General features: G+C 48.5%; 1 protein-coding gene across 1 annotated transcript; it reads left to right on the top strand.

The window, feature by feature from the left end:
- The first annotated feature begins 1,414 nt into the window (after positions 1–1,414).
- LOC118652923 (acyl-coenzyme A synthetase ACSM1, mitochondrial-like) lies at positions 1,415–17,846 on the top strand. The gene is made up of 10 exons (XM_036303191.1): positions 1,415–1,686; positions 4,583–4,742; positions 5,428–5,507; positions 7,725–7,848; positions 9,740–9,820; positions 10,285–10,389; positions 13,405–13,532; positions 14,536–14,635; positions 15,699–15,818; positions 17,512–17,846. Exons 1-10 carry the CDS (start codon positions 1,595–1,597, stop codon positions 17,695–17,697), a joined length of 1,176 nt encoding a protein of 391 aa, XP_036159084.1. The 5' UTR covers positions 1,415–1,594; the 3' UTR covers positions 17,698–17,846.
- The last annotated feature ends 709 nt before the right edge of the window (positions 17,847–18,555 follow it).

The following is an 18,555-nucleotide window of genomic DNA, read 5'->3' as shown; positions in this document are numbered from 1 at the left end:
TGGGGGATGGTGAGGGCATGTGCTGGGGATTGGATTTGGCCAGGGAGAGGTCAATGGGGGAAAAAGGAGACTTATGTAATATATTAAACAATAAAAAATTTTAATTAAAAAACAAAAGGATTCCTTTTGCATCAAGCTCCCCTCAAAAGAGCAGTGAATGAATAGTGTTTTTCATCTTGGAAATATCAAATATGAGCACAAATATTAGAATCAGTGAGGTTGGGGTCTTGTCTCTGTATAGTCTTGTTTCAAGGAGCTTAAAAAAATAAAACTAAAAATAAATAAATAAATAAATAAATACTACTGTTGCTCGGCCCGCATGGCCCATGGCTGAGTGTTGACCTGTGAATCAGGAAGTCGAGGTTCCATTCCTAGTCAGGGCACATGCCCAGGTTGCAGTCTGGAACCAAGGTGGAGAGGGCGGGGCGTGCAGGAGGAAGCCAATCAATGATTCTCTTTCATCATTGAAGTTTCTACCTCTTCCTTCTTCTCAGAAATCAATACAACATAGTTTAAAAAATAATACTGTTGAAAAATCCCTTATATTGCTCAGAGTCAGGATGGCACCATTTCTCAGCAAGCGCCAGTGTTCCCTCCAGCATTTGGATGGTTTGAAATTTATTTGAATAACACACGAAGCTCGCAAACCCAATCATCGCAGGCCCGGAAAGCTGAGTGTAGAAGCTCCCAGGAATCAAGGCCAAATGATTCTTTTTCTTTCACTCTCACTCTCCCTTTCTTTATCCGCTCCTCCCCACTCCTCCCCACCCCTTATCACCAAGGTTATGGAGTGAACTTCCTGCAAAGTTAGTTTGTGTGAAAAGAAGCTTAGCAGTGTGAGTAAGAGAACAGTCTATGTATCACACAGGGTTTGAACCCTGGCTCTGCCAATTGCTGGCTGTGTGTCTTCAGGCAAGTTACCTAAACTCTCTGAGCCTCAGTTTCCTCATCCACAAAGGGAGCATGACAAGTTGGAGATAGGCACCTCTTAGGATTGCTCTGAAGATTGAATGAGCTCTTATTTGTAAGTCATTTAGAGCATTTTCGGAAACAGGAAGTTCTATTCCAATGTTTGTTAAATTATAAAATAATTGGCTGTGTTTCCCCATTTTTTAAATGAAGAAATGTCAGTCTTCTTACTCAAGTCACCCATAAACTCTGTTTGATGCTTCAGACCTGGAGACCAGTTCTTCCTCCAGTGTTGCAAAACCCAGTTTCTCCACTGGCCAGGTACTCAGTTGGTTATAATGCAAAGGTTGTGGGTTGGATTCCTGGTCAGGGCACATACAAGAATCCACCAATGAATGCATACATAAGTGGAACAGCAAATCTCTTCTCTCTCTCTCTCTCTCTCTCTCTCTCTCTCTCTCTCTTCTCTCTCTCCCTCTCTCTCTCTCCCCTTCTCCCTCTCTCCCTTCCTCTCTCTAAAATCTATACAAGCAAACCAGGTTTCTGACTTTGAGCCTCATGTTGTGTCGTTTGCTGACCCTGAGGGTGGAGCCAGGAGACCTGACTTCTCTCCTTTTCTGTTCAATCCCTTTGTAGATCAGCATCCCCAGATCACACCTGTATTAAGTCAAAGACCACGGACCCAATGGTCATCTTCTTTACCAGCGGCACCACCGGCTTCCCCAAGATGGCAAAGCACAGCCATGGACTTTCCTTGCGACACTCCTTCCCTTCATGGTAAGAAAGAGGGCAGCAACTTAGACGCTGGGTCACAGTCTGGGGAAAGGGTGTGTGTGTGTGTGTGTGTGTGTGTGTGTGTGTGTGTGTGTGTGTGTTGGTAAAGGTGCTCTAAGTAGAACTGAGTCCATCCTGATTCTCCCTTCTGCTCTCTTTGGTTCAGACCACTGAGGGTCTCAGAGGTGAAGGTCTGGACTTCTAAGTGTGTGTTGACAGAAGCCTCCCAGTGACAAGGGAGTCCTGCCTGAGCACCTTCATAGGTGTGGAGGGAACGTGGGTGGAGGCAGCAGGCATTCTGCAAGCTGCACAAATGGCAAACCATGTGTCTTTGTCACTGGTTCCATCCAGGTTTGGTGGGAGGAGGACAGAAAGTTCTAGCTATGTGAAGTGAACAGATGCATAGGTGGAGTTTCCCAATCATGAGCCATTTGGGAAGAAGTAATACCTGGAACCAGGCCACTGCCTTTAACCTAAAATAAATAATTGTAGAGACTGAAGACATAGCCTTGGGTTAACCATGTAATCAATTTTAAACCAAACATCATTTCCCTCCTACTTCTTCCTCCCCAATTAATAATATTCAGACCAGACCAAGTTCTGTGGGGAAGTATGGGCCTTGGTTGGCAAGTCTGTAAGGAGGATTCTCCAAAAGATCGGGGGCATCTGGGGGACCTTCCCAAAGGAGTCAGCCCCTACCTTGACTTCCCAAAGGAGTCAGCCCCTACCTTGACTTTTCCAAAAAAGTCCGATCTCCTGGGTGTTTTGCTGGAATCTCTATGTTTATTCTTTAAGACCCAACCTTGAAGAAGCATTTTACCCTGCTGATTGTATCTAGAGGTTAATTTTAGTTAAAGCTGTTGTTACAATAAAAGGCTAACAGGGCAGGCAATCAGGACTGTTTGGGTTCCTAAAGCCAAACAAGCCCCTTAGCCTTCTCTTTCACAGATACATGTGTCAAAGTAATCTGTCCATCCATCTCTCAGGGTCTGGTGGTCAGCCCCGGCAAAGTTCTATATATTTTGTACCTTATTAACCAGACCAGTGGGCAGAGAAGGTGTCTTGTGGACACTGGGTATCTGTGCTAATGATATCACTTGATCAGCAAAACCCTGGAGGAATGGGGGTGGAAAGAAGGGGAGAGTTTTCTGTGAGGCCAGAATAACACAAGTCAAGGCACAAAGATATAAAAGGTAGTGTTCATAGCCCAGCTGGCATGGATCAGTGATTGAGCATTGACCTATGAACCAGGAGGCGATGGCTCAATGCCAGATCAGGGCACGTGCCCAGGTTTCGAGATCCATCCGTGGAGTAGGGCATGCAGGGGGCAGTCAATCAATGATTCTCTTCACCAGTGATGTTTCTATCTCTCTTTCCCAGTCCCTTCCTCTCTGAAATCAATAAAAAAAATATTTTTAAAAAGTAGCACTCATAGAACTACAGAGATTTGAGAGGAGCTGCTGCTGTGGGTGTCAGAGAGGCACAGATGGGAGGAGCTGAGAGAGTGAGTGGGGTCAGAGCACACAGGGTCGTGGGGACTTTGGTGTAGAGATTGAGCTTATTGGGAAAACAGTGGGCGGTATTGTAAGGTTGTTAACCAGGGAGAGACCTAATTCAATTTGTATTTTGAAAAGATCACTGTCCTATAGGGTGGAGAATGGCTTGGAAAAAGAGTAGATTTAGAAAGTCCTGTTAGAGGGTCTTAGAATAATTTAGGTGCAAGATGGTGGTGGCTTGGACAAGGTGCTGGGGACATGAAGAAGTTAAGAAGGCTGAGAATTTTGGAGCTAGAATTGGAGGGTGTGCTGGATAGATGTGGGAGGGAGGAGGAGCTGGAGAGTCAAGGTGGACTCCCAGGTTTTGAGCTTGGGCAGTAATGACATTCACTGAAACACAGAGAGCACTGGAGAAGAATTAGTCCCGGGAGGCAGGAGAGATTAGGATGCTCTGGGTTTGAGATGCCCGAGAGACGTCCCAGAAGAGATGCTCAGTGGGCAGTTGGGTCTGAAGCTCAGAACAGAGGTCCCTAGCGTGTAATTTCCTGTGGGTGTGCCACAGCCCTCAGAGAGATGGGAACAGGAAGTGTGAATGGCTCTCCAGGCCCCTCCCTACTAATAGATGAGCTCTTCAAAGCCATAGCTCCTCATGGGAGAGTTGAGTTTTTCTCAAGGAGTTATAAACACAGAGGTCCTTCAGAAGCAGTAAGAGTAAGGTGGAGAGATGCTTCAGACCTAGCTGAGTAGCCCCTGGATTCAATTTTCCATCTACCAGCTGTTTCTGTTATTTTAATTTTTTTGTTAATCCTCACTGGAGGACATACTCCCCCACCCCCCATTGATTATTATTATTTTTTATTATTTTTTTAATGACTGAAAGTGCAGGACTCAAACTTTCACATTTTAAAATTATATTTAACTAGAGGCCCGGTGCATGAAATTTGTGCATGGGATCAGGGAGGTATCCCTCAGCTCAGCCTGCACCCTCTCCAATCTGGGACTCCTCGGGATATGTCCCACTGCCAGGATCAAGCCTAAACCAGCAGTCAGACATCCCTCTCACAATCCGGGACCGCTGGCTCCTAACTACTTGCCTGCCTGCCAGCCTGATCCCTAACAGCTCTCCCCTGTCACCTGATCCTCCTAAATGCTCTCCCCTGACAGCCTGATCACCCGTAACCCCCTCAGCCTTGGCCCCCCCATCATGGCTTTGTTCAGATGGACTTCTGGTCTAATTAGCATATTACCCTTTTATTAGTATAGATTGGTTTCAGAGAGGAAAGAAGAGGGAAAAAGAGATAGAAATATCAATGATTAGAGATGGTGCCCACAACCCGGGCATGTGCCTTGACCGGGAATGCAACTGTGGTTACAAAGCTGAGGCCACTGTATTTTGGAGTCAGCAGGAAATTACTGCAGCTGAAGGCCTCTGATGTCTTCTGGTGCCTGTCAGATCCAGGCTGGATTTTGGCTATCATGGGGACCCTGTTTGAACCATGGACAGCAGGGTCTACAGTCTTCATCCACCATCTGCCCCAGTTTGACCCTAAGGTCATTGTAGAGGTAAGAGGATTAATCTCTCAGTGTCAATAAACTCCCAGAGAAACTCATATTTCAGGCTCAAAAGCTGACCCCTGCTGAGAATAGTGTATGTAACAAAGAAGCCCATTAGGGTGATAGAACCTGGGTTCTGGGGGTACTCAAATGTGGGACACTGAATCAGTCGGTGAGTCTCTCAGAATACACATTTTGAGAAATTAAAGCAACCAGAACAATCTCAGGTCTCCTGGCTCCTCCAGGGCTGGGTAGCTGGTGTGTGCGTGTGAATTTATTGAAGTGTTTCAAACCAGAGCCCTTGGAATAGGATAGTTATAGTTCCTTTTCACACCTTTAACATTTATTAGTGGTAACCTTAGCTCTCTGACTCAGTCTCCTCACCTGTAAGATGGGAGTTTTAACAATTACTACCTCGTAAAATTGTTGGGAATAATGAGATGATACAGGTAAAGTGTGTAAAGTGCTTAGCCCTGAGGCCTGCACCTGAAAACACTCAGGAACTGGTAACAGTTGCTATTATTGTCATGAGCACATCCTGAATAAATGTGCTCTCCTAGAAGGGAAATCAGAATTAAAATGGAAATAATTTAAAAAATAGAGTTACCACCACCAACAACAAAAGAATGGTAATAATTGGCCAGTGTTTTTCATCTTAACTATAAATATAAAATTTTCTCTGCTCACTTTTTAGACACTCTTTAAATACCCCATCACCCAGTGCATTGCTGCGCCCTCTGTATATCGAATGATTCTGCAAGAGAATTTTGGCAGGTATGTAGAAGTGGCCTTTTGTATTCACAATCTTTGTGTAGGATTTTAAGGATTCTATTTCACTGTGGTCTTGTCGGTGGGGAACAGGCTCTTCCACGGGGTTGGGAGGAAAGAGTCCCAAGGATCCACAGACAGGAGACTGCGATGTGGCGATGTGGTTTATTTGTTAGGTAACATCAATAGAGTTCTCCTCCCGGCTTCCCAATGCCCCATCTCTCTGGGCCCTGCCCTGGAAAAAGTCCAGTCTCCTCTTCAACAGGCCAAGGCAAAGGCCAATGCCCGGAGGTTCTGCTTCATGATCCTTCCTGTGGCCTCCAGACCTGGACGGTCCTTTGCTCCTGGGCGGGAGGGGACAGGAACAAATTGGGCCACTGGGTTCCCAGGCAAGAGAGAGAGCCAGCATTACCCCCCGGGTCTCAACCAGGAGCTTTTTTAAAACAACCCACTAACTTCCCAAGATTCCAGGGGCATGCACTGGGCCCACCCCTAGCCAACGATCTTTCCCCAGGTTAGACTGACAGCCTCTGTGGTCCCACACCTCCCCCTGCGCCATTTTGACTTTACTGGGAAGTTCCTGACCTCCCCCGTGCCCCCTCCCACACACAATCCCAACCTAGAGGGGGGAGGGAGGGTGTTAATCCCCTTGGGGGGACTGTGCTGCCATTTCTTGGGTGTGAAACTGGAGCTTCCTGGTGAAGCAAACAGGCCTCTGCTTCCCAGCTGCCTGTGTTCAACATTGTCAGCCTCTCCACTGGCTCTGTTTCTTTCAATCACCAGCCAAGGATGGTAACAGTCTGACTGTTTTAACTCTGGTTCTTTGGGGACAGTGAGAGCTAGTGTGGGGTGTGTGTGTGTGTGTGAAATGCTGGTAGCGATAATTATCAGCCAGTCTAATTAATCAATTAAGCAAGACTCAGATCCAAATGAAACAGTGAGCCTTGCATCATTATGACCTTTTTTCTTTTTTAAACGTTTTAATTGTGAAATAACAAGCACACAGAAAAATACAAAAGACAACAATTTGTAGATTAAGAAATTGTTGAAAATTATACCAATATGTAACCACTCAAATCACAATAAGAGAACATCGCCAGTCCTGTGACCTACTCAGACCCCTCCAACTCCCTACAGGGAGTCACTATCTTGACTTTTACGGTGTTCAGTCATTTGTGTGTTTTTTTCTTTTTTTCCCCTTGTAGTTTCCCTCCTAAGGAAATATTAGTCTCTTTTACTTGCTTGTGCGCTTTGTAATCATATTATTCTGTAATGTCTGGCTTCTTTTTACAACGTTATATTTCTAAGATTTGCCCATGTTGCATCATGTTGCTGTAGCTAACTTTTATTGCTGTATAATATCTCATTTTATAAAAAGTCCATATTTTCTTCATTCTGTTCTACCACTAATGGACATCTGGGTGGTTTTCATTCGAGGGCTGCTGATGACTAACACTGTTCTTGCACATTCACCCTGTGCACATCAGCACTCATTTGTGTGGGGGTCTTTCTAGGAGAAATTGCTGAGTCACAGTGACACTGCATCCTACTACCTATTTTCCAAAGTATCCCATCATCCTGTGCGCCCAGCAGCAGGGAGGCAGGATTCCCTCATTTGTTCTTGTCAGAGTCTTTAATTTTTACCAATCTGATGGTTGTAGTGTCATTTTGCTATAGTTTTATTTTTGTATTTTCCTGTGTTTGTAGATTAATTTTGAGCTAATCTTGTCTTTGAATCTAATGGGCACTTATGTATATTTTAGAGACTCTAAAATGGGAATGGCTGCTTCAAAAATCAGACCTAATAACTTTTAGACACAGAGTTAAAATGTCAAGGAGTTGAACAACTAGCCTTATGAAGCTAACTCTGAAATACAACTTGCTTTTATTCACTTAGCCTCAATCCCAGCATGCCCTTGGAGTCTGCCTCGATCTGTATTTCAAAGCTCATATGACAGCCACTCTTTGCAACATTCCTCAGATGATGAACTTGGTCCAAACCCAGTAAAAAACCAATCAGGGCATCACTAATGACTCCACTGGAGCCTCTGCTAATTTTACCTATTTTGGCGAAAGCTCAAGATGAGTGAGGAAGACACCCCTAATGAAACCAGCCCCGTGTCCACCACTCCTGACTCTGTGTCCCAGGAGAGGTGTTGGGGAGGGGGGTGAGAGGGAGGGGAGAGAGCCAGATGTCTACCCTGAAGCTCTGTCTCCCCCAAGCCTCAGGTTCCCCACTCTGGAGCATTGCACTGCTGGCGGGGAGGCCGTGCTGCCCGAGGAGCAAGAGAAGTGGAGACAACGGACAGGCCTTCTGGTCCACCAGGTCTACGGACAGTCAGAAACGGTAGGTGGATGGGCCCCTCTGGGCCATGCAGCCCAGCAGAGGAGCTGAATCTGCCAAAGCGTGTGCACAGGCCCCACTGTGCGCACAGCCAGCAGAGGGGCAGCTCTGGAGTTCTAGGCTAATTGGCCCCAAAAGTTTGCAGAGAGACGATTCACACACAGTCTTTGACTTGTCAAGACCTCAGTGTGCTGACGACGATTGGAGAAAACTTCCCAAAGGGTCTGAGGACAGGGACTGGGTCCCTGGGATCAGGGGAGCCGGGAGGAGCGATGGCAATGGAGGCGCCTCCTGCCTCACGGAGGCCCCGCCGGAGAGTGCTGCCCACGTCACCCTCCCTCCCTAAGCAGCAGCCACAGGGCCAGGCAGGAGCTGGGCTCTGAAGCTCACCTCTGGGTGTATGAGGGCAGCACACAGGTTTGATTGTGGGGCACGAGCAGGAGGGGAGGAGGGAGCACAGGCATCTCACAAACACACACACACACACACTGTCACCCCCAAGGTGTCACTGAGCACGCAGTGGGCAGGCCGTGGAGTCTGCTGTGCTGGCATCTTCAACCCCCTGATGCGTAGGGCAGGCTCTTTTGGTCCTAATTCACATATTTGTCTGACGGTCTGTTGTTGTTTTTTTAAAAAAATGTTTTATTTTAGTCAGTTAAGTGGTCTGATTCCAGGCCTGAGAAATGTGAGGGCTCGAGGCCTGACCTTGCATGGCTGCCAGTTCACTTTTGGAAAAGAGAAGCACAGGCTACACCCATAACGCCAGTCCCTTGGCAACGACTGTTTGAAGCCACAGAATACTCCCTCCTCGCTGCCCGGAGCCTCATTTCCCAAAGCCCTTGCAACCTGCTCGCTCACCTGTGGGCGATTCCGTGTCCTGAAGTGTGAGCAGCAGCTTGGAGAGGGAGGCCTTCCTCTCCCAGGAGCTCAGGTGTCAGTTCCTCTGAGCATCGCCCATGGCAGCTTCAAGCCCATGGGCATAGGTGGGACCGCCAGAAGCTGGGCTTCCCAGTGTCCAAACTGGGAGCAGAATGCTGACCCTGCGGGTGGTGGCGAGGGGAGGGGAAGGGGTGTGTTCACCCCCAGGCTGTGCCCAGCCTGCACATCCCCCAGGGCCGGCCCCCTGTCCTCACTGATGTGGGGGGTCGTGCACCAGGTGTCAGGGGTGCAGAGCCCAAGGGGCCGTCTCCATGCTCAGACGCTTGTTTTCTATGGAGGGAAACACCCACAAAAGTCAGTACAATGCCCTGTTGGCGACAACAGAAATGGGGGGAAAGTACCACCGAAGGAGGGTCACCCAGGCCTTCTCCTGGGGCCTGAGTCTGGCTGGTTGCCCTGAGGAGCCAGGTGAGCTCATGGGTGTGGCCTGTGCAGCTTCCCCCACAGGCTCTGAGAGGGGGTGCCGGCCCGACCCCTCTGACAGAGGAGACCCATGGCATCACCTCATCTTCTGATTGTGAAGGCTTCCCTCTAGGACAGATGTAGCTTCAGAGAACCAGGAAGGAGGCAGAGGTCACCAGGAGGGCAATGGGGTGGGAGGGTTGGCAGAGGAGCAACCTAAGTGATTTCAGCACAGCCCCGAGGGCAGATGGGGCAGGGATCCTGTCAGCTGCAGTCTTGAGTAAGTGTTGGTCAAATGGACACAAGCCTGGCCTGCAGCGGGCACTCCCCCACCCACAACCCGCCCACAGCCCCGTGCTCAGCCCTTTGCTCCTTTCTTGGCCTCCCCCCCCACGGGACCCTGTGGCCGAGGATGCAGAGCTCCCAGCTCCCCACAGGCTCTGTGAGCAGCGACACATGACCCCTGGGAGCAGGTGTGCTGTGTGTGGTTCTTGCTGCTCTGTGATCCGCCTGCACCCTTTGACCACTGGTATTCTCTTCCTTTTGTGCACAGGGATTCACATGCGCCACCCTCCGGGGATCACAGGTCAAGCCTGGTTCCATGGGGAAAGCCATCCCACCCTTCGATGTCCAGGTTTGGTGCTAAAGGCGGGGCCAGGGAGCACTGAGGGCTCAGCTGGGAACAGACCCCGTGTGACACCAGGCGGCAGAAGCAGCCGTGCCCCCTGCCCGCGGTGTCCTTCCTCCTCTCCTCCGAGTTCCCTCTGATTTCCTGGGAGGTTTCAGTACTCCCAGCCGAGGCCGCACACAGCCGTGGCACACGGGACCTGGAGGAGCGCCGGCAGCTCTGTCCTCCCGCCGGGGCTTTTAGCTTGTCCTGACCCTGTTTTGTAGCTTGAAGACACATGCGACGTCCACGTACCAGGAAACAAACACACCCATGACTTGCTGATTTCAAAGACTTGACAGCTTCGCCCTGTTTTCTGCCAGGGACCTCCCCATGGTCCCCACTGGTGTCACACGCATAAGCCAGGCAGAGCTTGGGTGGGCAGGAGTGCTGGGAGCCCTGCAGGGGGACTCACAGACCTCTTGCTCCAGATCATCGACGACGACGAGGGCAACATCCTGCCGCCCAACACTGAGGGCAACCTTGGCATCAGGATCAAGCCCACCAAGCCCATCGGCCTGTTCATGTTGTATGAGGTGAGGGCGCCCTGCCTGCCGCTCCCTGTCCCAGGCACCCCTGCAGCGAGAAGGGAGGGGACTCAACTCTGCATCCTGAGACTCCTCCCATCTCCGTTATGTGCTCCAGTTCAGTGAAGCCAGGTCTAGTTCCCCCAAAGCTCACAGCCTTTCCTCTCCTAACCCATGTGACTGATGGGGTAGGGAAGCCTGGCTTCGGGATCATCGGACTTGGGGCTGATGATTAAGAATGCCGGCTTCGGCTGGGTTCACATGCTACCATCCAGTTTCCCAACAGGGTGGAAACAAACCTAGTCACTGTCCTGAGCCTCCTGAGGCCTCCCCTCCCCCACTTCTCAGACACACCGCCTGCAGACCTTAGGAGTCATGTGTTTCCCCGTGACAAATAAACGGCAGATCTAAGATTCAAACCCATGTCTTTCAGCCCCAAAGCCTAATGGGAAATCCAGGGATTATAGAACCTGTGATGGGCTCTAAGGAAACTGCCCAGATAACCCCTAGCCCTCCCAGGGTAGTAGAGGCCACTCAGGAAACTCTCAGCTTCCACGATGGGCCCTGGAAGGGTGGGCACACCTGAAATTGATCTCAGATTCCACCTCCTTTCTCCCAAAGAACAGCCATCAGAGGCTCTCTCTCTTGGAGTCACTGTTGTCATCACTCTGGCCTCCAGGGGACGCTGCTCCTCATGTGATACTATCAACCAACAGTAAAAAACGCTGGCTAAACCATTCTTTGATTTTGTTTATCTTTTCAAAGAACCAGCTCTGGGTTTCATTGATTTTTTGTATTGGTATTTTTTTTCCATCTCAATGTCATTAGCTTCTGCTCTAATCTTATTTCCTTCCTTCTACTTACTCTGGGCTTTTCTTGTTGTCCACTTTGTAGTTCTTTAAGTTGGAGGGTTAAATAATTTATTGTTAATTTTTCTTGTTTTTTGAGGTATGCCTGTAGTGCTATGAACTTCCCTCTCAGGACTGCTTTTGCTGTGGCCCAGAGATTTTGAGTTGTGTGTTTATTTTCATTTGTTTCCAAAAAGGCTTTAGTCTTTATTTTTTAAATACATTTTATTGATTTTTTACAGAGAGGAAGGGAGAGGGATAGAGATTTAGAAACATCGATGAGAGAGAAACATCGATCAGCTGCCTCCTGCACACCTCCTACTGGGGATGTGCCCGCAACCAAGGTACATGCCCTTGACAGGAATCGAACCTGGGACCCTTCAGTCCGCAGGCCAACGCTCTATCCACTGAGCCAAACCAGTTAGGGCTATTATTTATTTCTTGATGTTGTCGGTAACCCATACTTTGTTCAATAACATGCCATTGAGCCTCCATGTGTTTGAATGTTGTTGGGGGGCTTTTACTGTAGTTGATTTCTAATTTCATTCCACTGTGATCTGAGAAGATGCTTGATATGATTTCTATCTTCTTGAACTTGTAGAGACTTGTTTTGTGTCCTAACATGTGGTCTATCTTTGTGAATGATCCATGTGCACTTGAGTAGAATGTATATTCTGCTGCCTTGGGGTGAAATGTTCTATAAATGTCAGTTAAATCCATCTGATCCAGTGTGTCCTTTAGAGTCACTGTTTCCTTGTCACGTTTTTGTCTGGAAGATCCAGTGAAGTCAGCAGGGTGTTAAAGTCCCCTGCTATGACTGCATTGTTGTCAATCTCTCCGTTAAAGTCCTCTAGCAGTTTTTGGAATATATTTAGGTGGTCCTATATTGGGTGTATATATGTTTACCAGGGTTCTATCTTCTTGTTGGATCCATCGCTTTAGTATTATGTACTAAAGTGATCTTTGTTGTCTTTTGTGATGGCCTTCATTTTTAACTCTATTTTTTCGGATATGAGTATTGCTACTCCTGCTTTTTGTTCCTTTCCATTTGCATGGAAAACATTCTTTTCGATTCCTTCACTCTCATCCTGTGCATGTCTTTTGTTCTGAGGTTGGCTCATATTTTTGTATCCATTCAGTTATCCTATGCCTTTTGATTGGACCATTTAATCCATTTACATTTAGGGTTATGGATAGGTACTTATTTGTTGCCATTTTAATTCTGTATGTGTAGGTTTCTCTCTCTGTTTCTCCTTCTCATTACAGCAGTGCCTATCGCATTTCTTGTAATGCTGGTTTGGCGGTGATGTATTCCTTTGGCCTTTTTTTATTTCTTTTTGTCTGGGAAGCTCTTTATTTGACTGTCTATTTTGAATGATAGCCTTGCTGGTTATAGTGATCTTGGTTTCAGATCCTTGCTTTCATTACCTTGAGTACTTCATGCCATTCCCTTCTGGCCTATAGATTTTCTGATGAGAAGTCAGGTGTCAGCCTTATGGGAGCTCCTTTGTAGGTAACAGTTTGCTTTCCTCTCGCTGCCTTTAAGATTCTCTCTTGGTTTTCAATTTTTGGCATTTTAATTATGATATGTCAGGGCACAGTCCTGTTTGGGTTCTTCTACTTGGGGTTCTATGTGCCTTCTGAACTTATGTGACTTTTTCCTCCACCTGGTTAGAGAAGTCTGCCATTATTTCATCAAACATTGACCAGCTAGATACTGCACGGCCCATACTAGGGACTGAGCCGACAACCTGGGCATGTGCCCTGACCAGAAAGTGAACTGGCAACCTTTCGGTATATGGGATGACGCTCAACCAACTGACCCACACAGGCCAGGGCCACAATCTTTCTTGGTGGATGAGATGAGATAGCACTTAGGGAAGAAAATTCATTTAGCAAATGTTTATTGACACCTTTCATCTATTCAGCTACTGTGTTATATTAATATCAATTGTATTATACTAATATCAGTTGTCAATGTGTTCTGTGCATTAATTGACCAGTAGCATGCACTGAGTGTTTGCATGTAAAGCAAATAGACTCAGAGAGATTTACAAAAGTTGCACAGGTGCCTGGCGGAATGAGAGGCAGGATTCAAACGCAGATCTGAGACCCAGGTTGCAGCTCAACACCTCTAATCTCACTGCCTTTAACAAGAGCGACGTTCTCTTTGCAGAATGACCCAGTGAAGACAGCCAAAGTGGAGTGTGGGGACTTTTACAACACTGGGGACAAAGCAACTATAGATGAAGAGGGCTACATCTGGTTCCTGGGGAGGGACGATGACATCATCAACGCCTCTGGGTAGGTGTGGCTGACCTGGGGCCTGGCAGGCTCTAGCTTGCTTCACCATTCCTCCATGCACTGGGGATGGGACCCTCAGGCTATACCTGTTGCAGCCATGTCTACAGGGCCCTGGCCCGGGGGTATCTGTGCATCTCCCCTAACATCAAAATAAAGTTCAAGAAGGCCTGGAAGTGCAACCACAGTAGACACTGTGAAATTTAAAGAGGGGATATAGGATTGGAAAGGGAGACTTATGTAGCCCCTATCTGTCCCCATTGGTTGGGGGAAATTATTCTCTGTGTTCCTCTAATTAATTGAATGGGACACATATCACAGAACAACAACAAAAACAACAGCAGATAAGCTTATGGAGTACTTACTGTGTGAAAGTCCACTCCTCTGTGCTTTGCCTAACCCAGTAGATGCCATTAGTTGTGCCTATTTTATAGATGGGAACAAGGAGTCACTGCTAAGTGAACTAAGTTGCTGAAAGTTTCCATGGTTGTACAGGGTGAAGCCCAGATTTGAACCGAGGCAGTGTGGCTCCCCATCTGTTGTCCGCTTAGGTGATGTAGGGAGAAAAAGTGACACAGTAACAACTTCCCTTGGATGCATCAGGGAAATTAAGTTGCTTTACTTTTTAAATTTCTAAATGAGATGCTGATGTAGTGAGACAGAATTTCCCTAAACGTTTAAGACCAAGTCTGAGGCTCCCAAGAGTACAGTAAGAGTCCTGCTGGGAAGCTCCTGGTGCCACGCCCACAGCCTCAGGAGGACAGCCTTCCACCCCCACCCGCCCACCAGAGGCAGTGAGGGGAGACTTGGGAGCATCTGAGCCTGGAATGCCCAGGTCTCCACATCCTGGTCCCATTGCGGAGCCTTTTCACAGGCCTCTGGCTCTCGTGAAGGTTGCCCTCTGTGCCCAGGGAAGCTGTGACTCCCAAACATGGGATTGGAGGGCCTGGGTCACTTCAGCCCTGGCATCTGCTCAGACCCAGAGCAGGAACCCTTGGTCCCACAGGTACCGCATTGGGCCGGCAGAGGTGGAGAGCGCCCTGGCTGAGCATCCGGCGGTGGCTGAGTCAGCTGTGGTGAGCAGCCCGGACCCGATCCGAGGGCAGGTGAGGAGCAGGACAGGAGGTCACGGGGTCTGCGTGTGGGCACTGGAAGGCTGGTGCAGGGAAACTTCCAGAGCAGTTGGTGTGCGCAGCACACTTACACCGTGTGGGCATCAGGAGGCACTGTGGCATCACCCGTGACATCCTGACTAGCTATTGGGTGAGCTTACTCATTTAGCCCTCACAAAAACCTATTGAGTTAGAGACTCTTCCTTATTATACCCTTTTAATAGACAAAGAGACAGCATAAAGAAGTTAAATAACTTGCCCAGATTGCACTGTGGTGGAGCCAGGATGGAAATCTGAGCACTCTGTTTCCAATGCATTCATTGGGTTTATTGAGCACCTACTCTGTACAAGCCCCGTGCAATTAAATGGGGACATAAATAACAATATAAAAGCAATAAGTTCAGCCCAGCCTGTGTGGCTCAGTGGTTGAGTGTCGACCCAGGAACCAGGTGTGATTCCTGTCTGGACTAATGCCAGGTTGCGGGCTAGATCCCCAGCTGGGGGCCTGCAGGAGGAAGCAGGGTGATGATTCTCTCCCATCATTGATGTTTCTATCTCTCCCCCTCCTTTCCTCTCTGAAATCAATAAAAACATTTTAAAAAAAATAAAATAGAATCAACAACTACTTAAAAAATAAAAAGAGTAAGACCAATAAGTTACCAACAATTATTAAATGCCCACAAGGTTCCAGGCACAGAACTGTACATACATTAGTGGTAAAAATGATGATGAAAACAATGATGCTGGGGGTAATAATAAAGTTACACTGGGTGCGTGTTTTATGTGTATCATCTCATGGAATCTGAACATCAGGCCACCATGTCCAGCTCCCTGGGATGAACCTGTACTCTGCACAGGTCACAGAGAAGGAATTTGAGGTTAAGTGATTTTGCAAGGGAAAGAGGAGAAAATGGAAGTATTTGGGTTTGAACCTGGCCTTGTCCTTTTCCAAAGGCTCAGGTGTCAGCTTGCGTTGCCATTCATTGCATAAACACTTTTTAAACCAGGCAACTGGGTGGCACTCACCCTGAGCCCCGGCTCTGGTTCTGCGTTGCAGGTGGTGAAGGCCTTCATTGTCCGGACCCCACAGTTTCTGTCCCATGACCCGGACCAGCTCGCCAAGGAGCTGCAGGAGCACGTGAAGGCAGTGACAGCCCCGTACAAGTACCCGAGGAAGGTGAGTGGGGCCGATGCTCGCGCCCTCCCGAGCTCTGCTGCCCCCAGTCTGGTCGGGCGGCCGGGAGACGCTGAAACCGCACACAGAACGAGCATTTTCTCTGCAGAACAAGCAATTCGGCGTAGGGGTGGATGCAGCCAACTGAGTGGGATGGAACCTCTATTCTGGGTCGGACTCTGGGTCGGACCCACATCCCAAAACGTGCTGCACATTACCCTGAGGGCAAAAAATATCAGACCGGTGCCCAAAGCTATCCAAGGAGGCTATTTAACATCCTTCAAAATTTGAAAAAAGACATCCAAACCAGCCGCTTTCTAACTATTCCTAAGCATGATTCAAACTAAGAAATACATTCTATTGCACTCAATACTTACTTATGTACACAACAAACGAGTGTTAACAAAATTATATTTATCCTTAAAACATGTCGTCCATTCTTGTACTTTTTATTCTACTGCATTGGTTTTTCTGTTTACAGATTTATTTATTGTCAATCTTCACCTGAGGATATTTTTCCCATTGATTTTTAGAGAGCGTGGAATGAGGGGAGGGAGGGAGAGAGGACAAAAGAAAGAGAGAGAGAGAGAGAGAAACATTGACGTAGAGAGACACATCAATTGGTTGCCTCCTGTACTAGAGCCAGGGATGGAAACTGCAATCCAGGTACATGCCCTGAACCTGAAATCAAACCTGAGACCCTTCGTTGTGTGGGCCGACGCTCCGACCCCTGAGAAACACTGGCCAGGGCTGCATTTGTCCAATAGAGAAGTTATAAAATTATTTGTGAAATGTAATATTACCTGGTAATTTTAAATGATGTAGGTTTTTTAATTTTTAATATAAAGGTACCACAATATATTGTTAAGACAAAAAGCAGGCTATGAGAGAATATACATAATATTATTGTATTTGTTTAAAAACATAGTTTGAAAGGATACGGATGCCAACAGCTAACATTTCCTACATTGTCTGAATGTTTATAGTCAGTGCATCTTGTAAAGCTGTGTAGTTAACAGTTACTGAATATTTAGTTCATGTGCCAGGCCCTGGATTCAATGCTTCACGTGCATTATTATTTCATTTCATCCTCTCCGCAGCCTGAGATGGTCTAACCATGTATTTTACGGAGTTGAAATTGAGGCTCAGAGAATAGAGTTAATACAGGCAGAGCTGGACCTCCAACCACGTGTCTCCAACAGCAGCAGCGTTCTTGCTTTTGATGTCAGACTCTGCTGCCTCCTAGAGATAGAACAGGGATGTGTACCAGTTAGGACGGGCTATGTTACTGTAACAATCAGCCCCAAAGCCATGTGGCTTATTCTAGGGAAGGCAGCTGCCATGCTCATGCCCCATGCCCACCCTGGTCTCCTGGGACCAGGTAGAGAAGCAGCCACCAGGCAGGGACTTGCCAGGTGCAGTCAGAGAGGGACAGAGAGGGTGGCCAGGCTCAGAGGTTCCGACTTTCCTGTGAGAGGTGGCACGCTTCACTCCCCCACATTTCATTGGTCAGAGCATGTCACAGGGCTGCAGCCAGCTTCAGGAGGTCAGGAGGAGGACCTGACATACTTGGCCCCCACCATTGAGGCCACCACCGGCTGCAGCCTGTTTGAGGGACATGCAGGGTGAAGGGAGGAGTGGGGACTGGTAGGAAGTGACAGCAGGACTCAGGATGGTTTGCTTTCTCCTCACCCAGGTGGAGTTTGTCCCCGAGCTGCCCAAAACACTACTGGCAAGATCAAAAGGAGTGAACTTCGGGAAAAGGAGTTTGGTCAGATGCAACGGCAGTAAATTCAGCATCCCTTCTGGGTGTGACCTTGGGCACACCCTGGCTGCCTCGGTGCCCCCACATGGCGGGGCGAGGGGGGCTGTTGAGGGCTGATGGGGAAGGGCCCAGGACGGCCAGCATTCCCGCATTTCTGTCCTTTTAAGTGAACATCAGTCACTACCCAGCCTCCAAGGCCCTTGTTCCTTTGGATGCCCAGGCGGGCGCTCAGATCGGGGCTGAAGATAATAAAGTGCTGACATTGACATCAGGGTGCTCCTGCGTTGTGCCTTCATCATGTACATGAACCTGTGCTGAATGCGGTCCCTCCTTGCTCCCCTCCCCCTGGAGAGAGCACAGGGCCTGATTTTCACTCCTGTTGCCTCCCGCACACACCCCCCAGTGTTCCCAGGTGGCCCTGCACGTCCAGTCGATGTCCAGGGCCCAGAGTTCTGGGAGTGATGCTCTGAGCAGCCCAGGCACCTGCCTCAGCTGGGTCCCAGCCTAGGCCCGGGGTGGGCAAGGGAGTGACCAGCTCTCCAGGGACCGGGTTCCACAGGACTCTCCCAGCTTCTCCAGAGGTGCCCCATCCCTCATTCCTAGGAGGGCCCAGGGGCCTAGAGGTCTTAACCCTCAGCTTACCCCATGTGCACCCACCCACGCATTCCTTCTCAGGGATCCAGGATCTTCAATGCCCTTCTCCCAGGGCCAGAGTCCTCCCTAAAAACTCCCCTCCACACTCTTTCAGTTCTTTCTGTCACCAGAGTCTTCCCCACCTTCTCCCCAAACCTGGGCATGGGGTTCTATGAACTGACCCTTCACTTCATCCATCCTTCAGATGGGACCCCCAGGTGCACATCACAGGCTGGGAGCAGCAGGGGCAGAAGGGGCTCAGCCTGGGGTGGGGAAGGAGCACATATTGTCTCCTTCTCCCTCACTCCTGGGAGTCACTCTTAGGGAGATCCCCTCTAAAGC

The sequence above is a fragment of the Myotis myotis genome, unplaced genomic scaffold (assembly GCF_014108235.1).
Source record: "Myotis myotis isolate mMyoMyo1 unplaced genomic scaffold, mMyoMyo1.p scaffold_m19_p_35, whole genome shotgun sequence".
In the NCBI taxonomy this organism is placed as follows: Eukaryota; Metazoa; Chordata; class Mammalia; order Chiroptera; family Vespertilionidae; genus Myotis; species Myotis myotis.
This window is presented reverse-complemented; position numbering and strand designations above follow the sequence as displayed.

Coding starts and splice junctions, on each gene's coding strand:
- LOC118652923 (XM_036303191.1), top strand. CDS start 1,595: ATGGTCATCTTCTTTACCAGCGGCACCACCGGCTTCCCCAAGATGGCA. Junction 9,821..10,284: donor TCCCACCCTTCGATGTCCAG/GTTTGGTGCTAA, acceptor CTCTTGCTCCAG/ATCATCGACGACGACGAGGG. Junction 10,390..13,404: donor GCCTGTTCATGTTGTATGAG/GTGAGGGCGCCC, acceptor TTCTCTTTGCAG/AATGACCCAGTGAAGACAGC.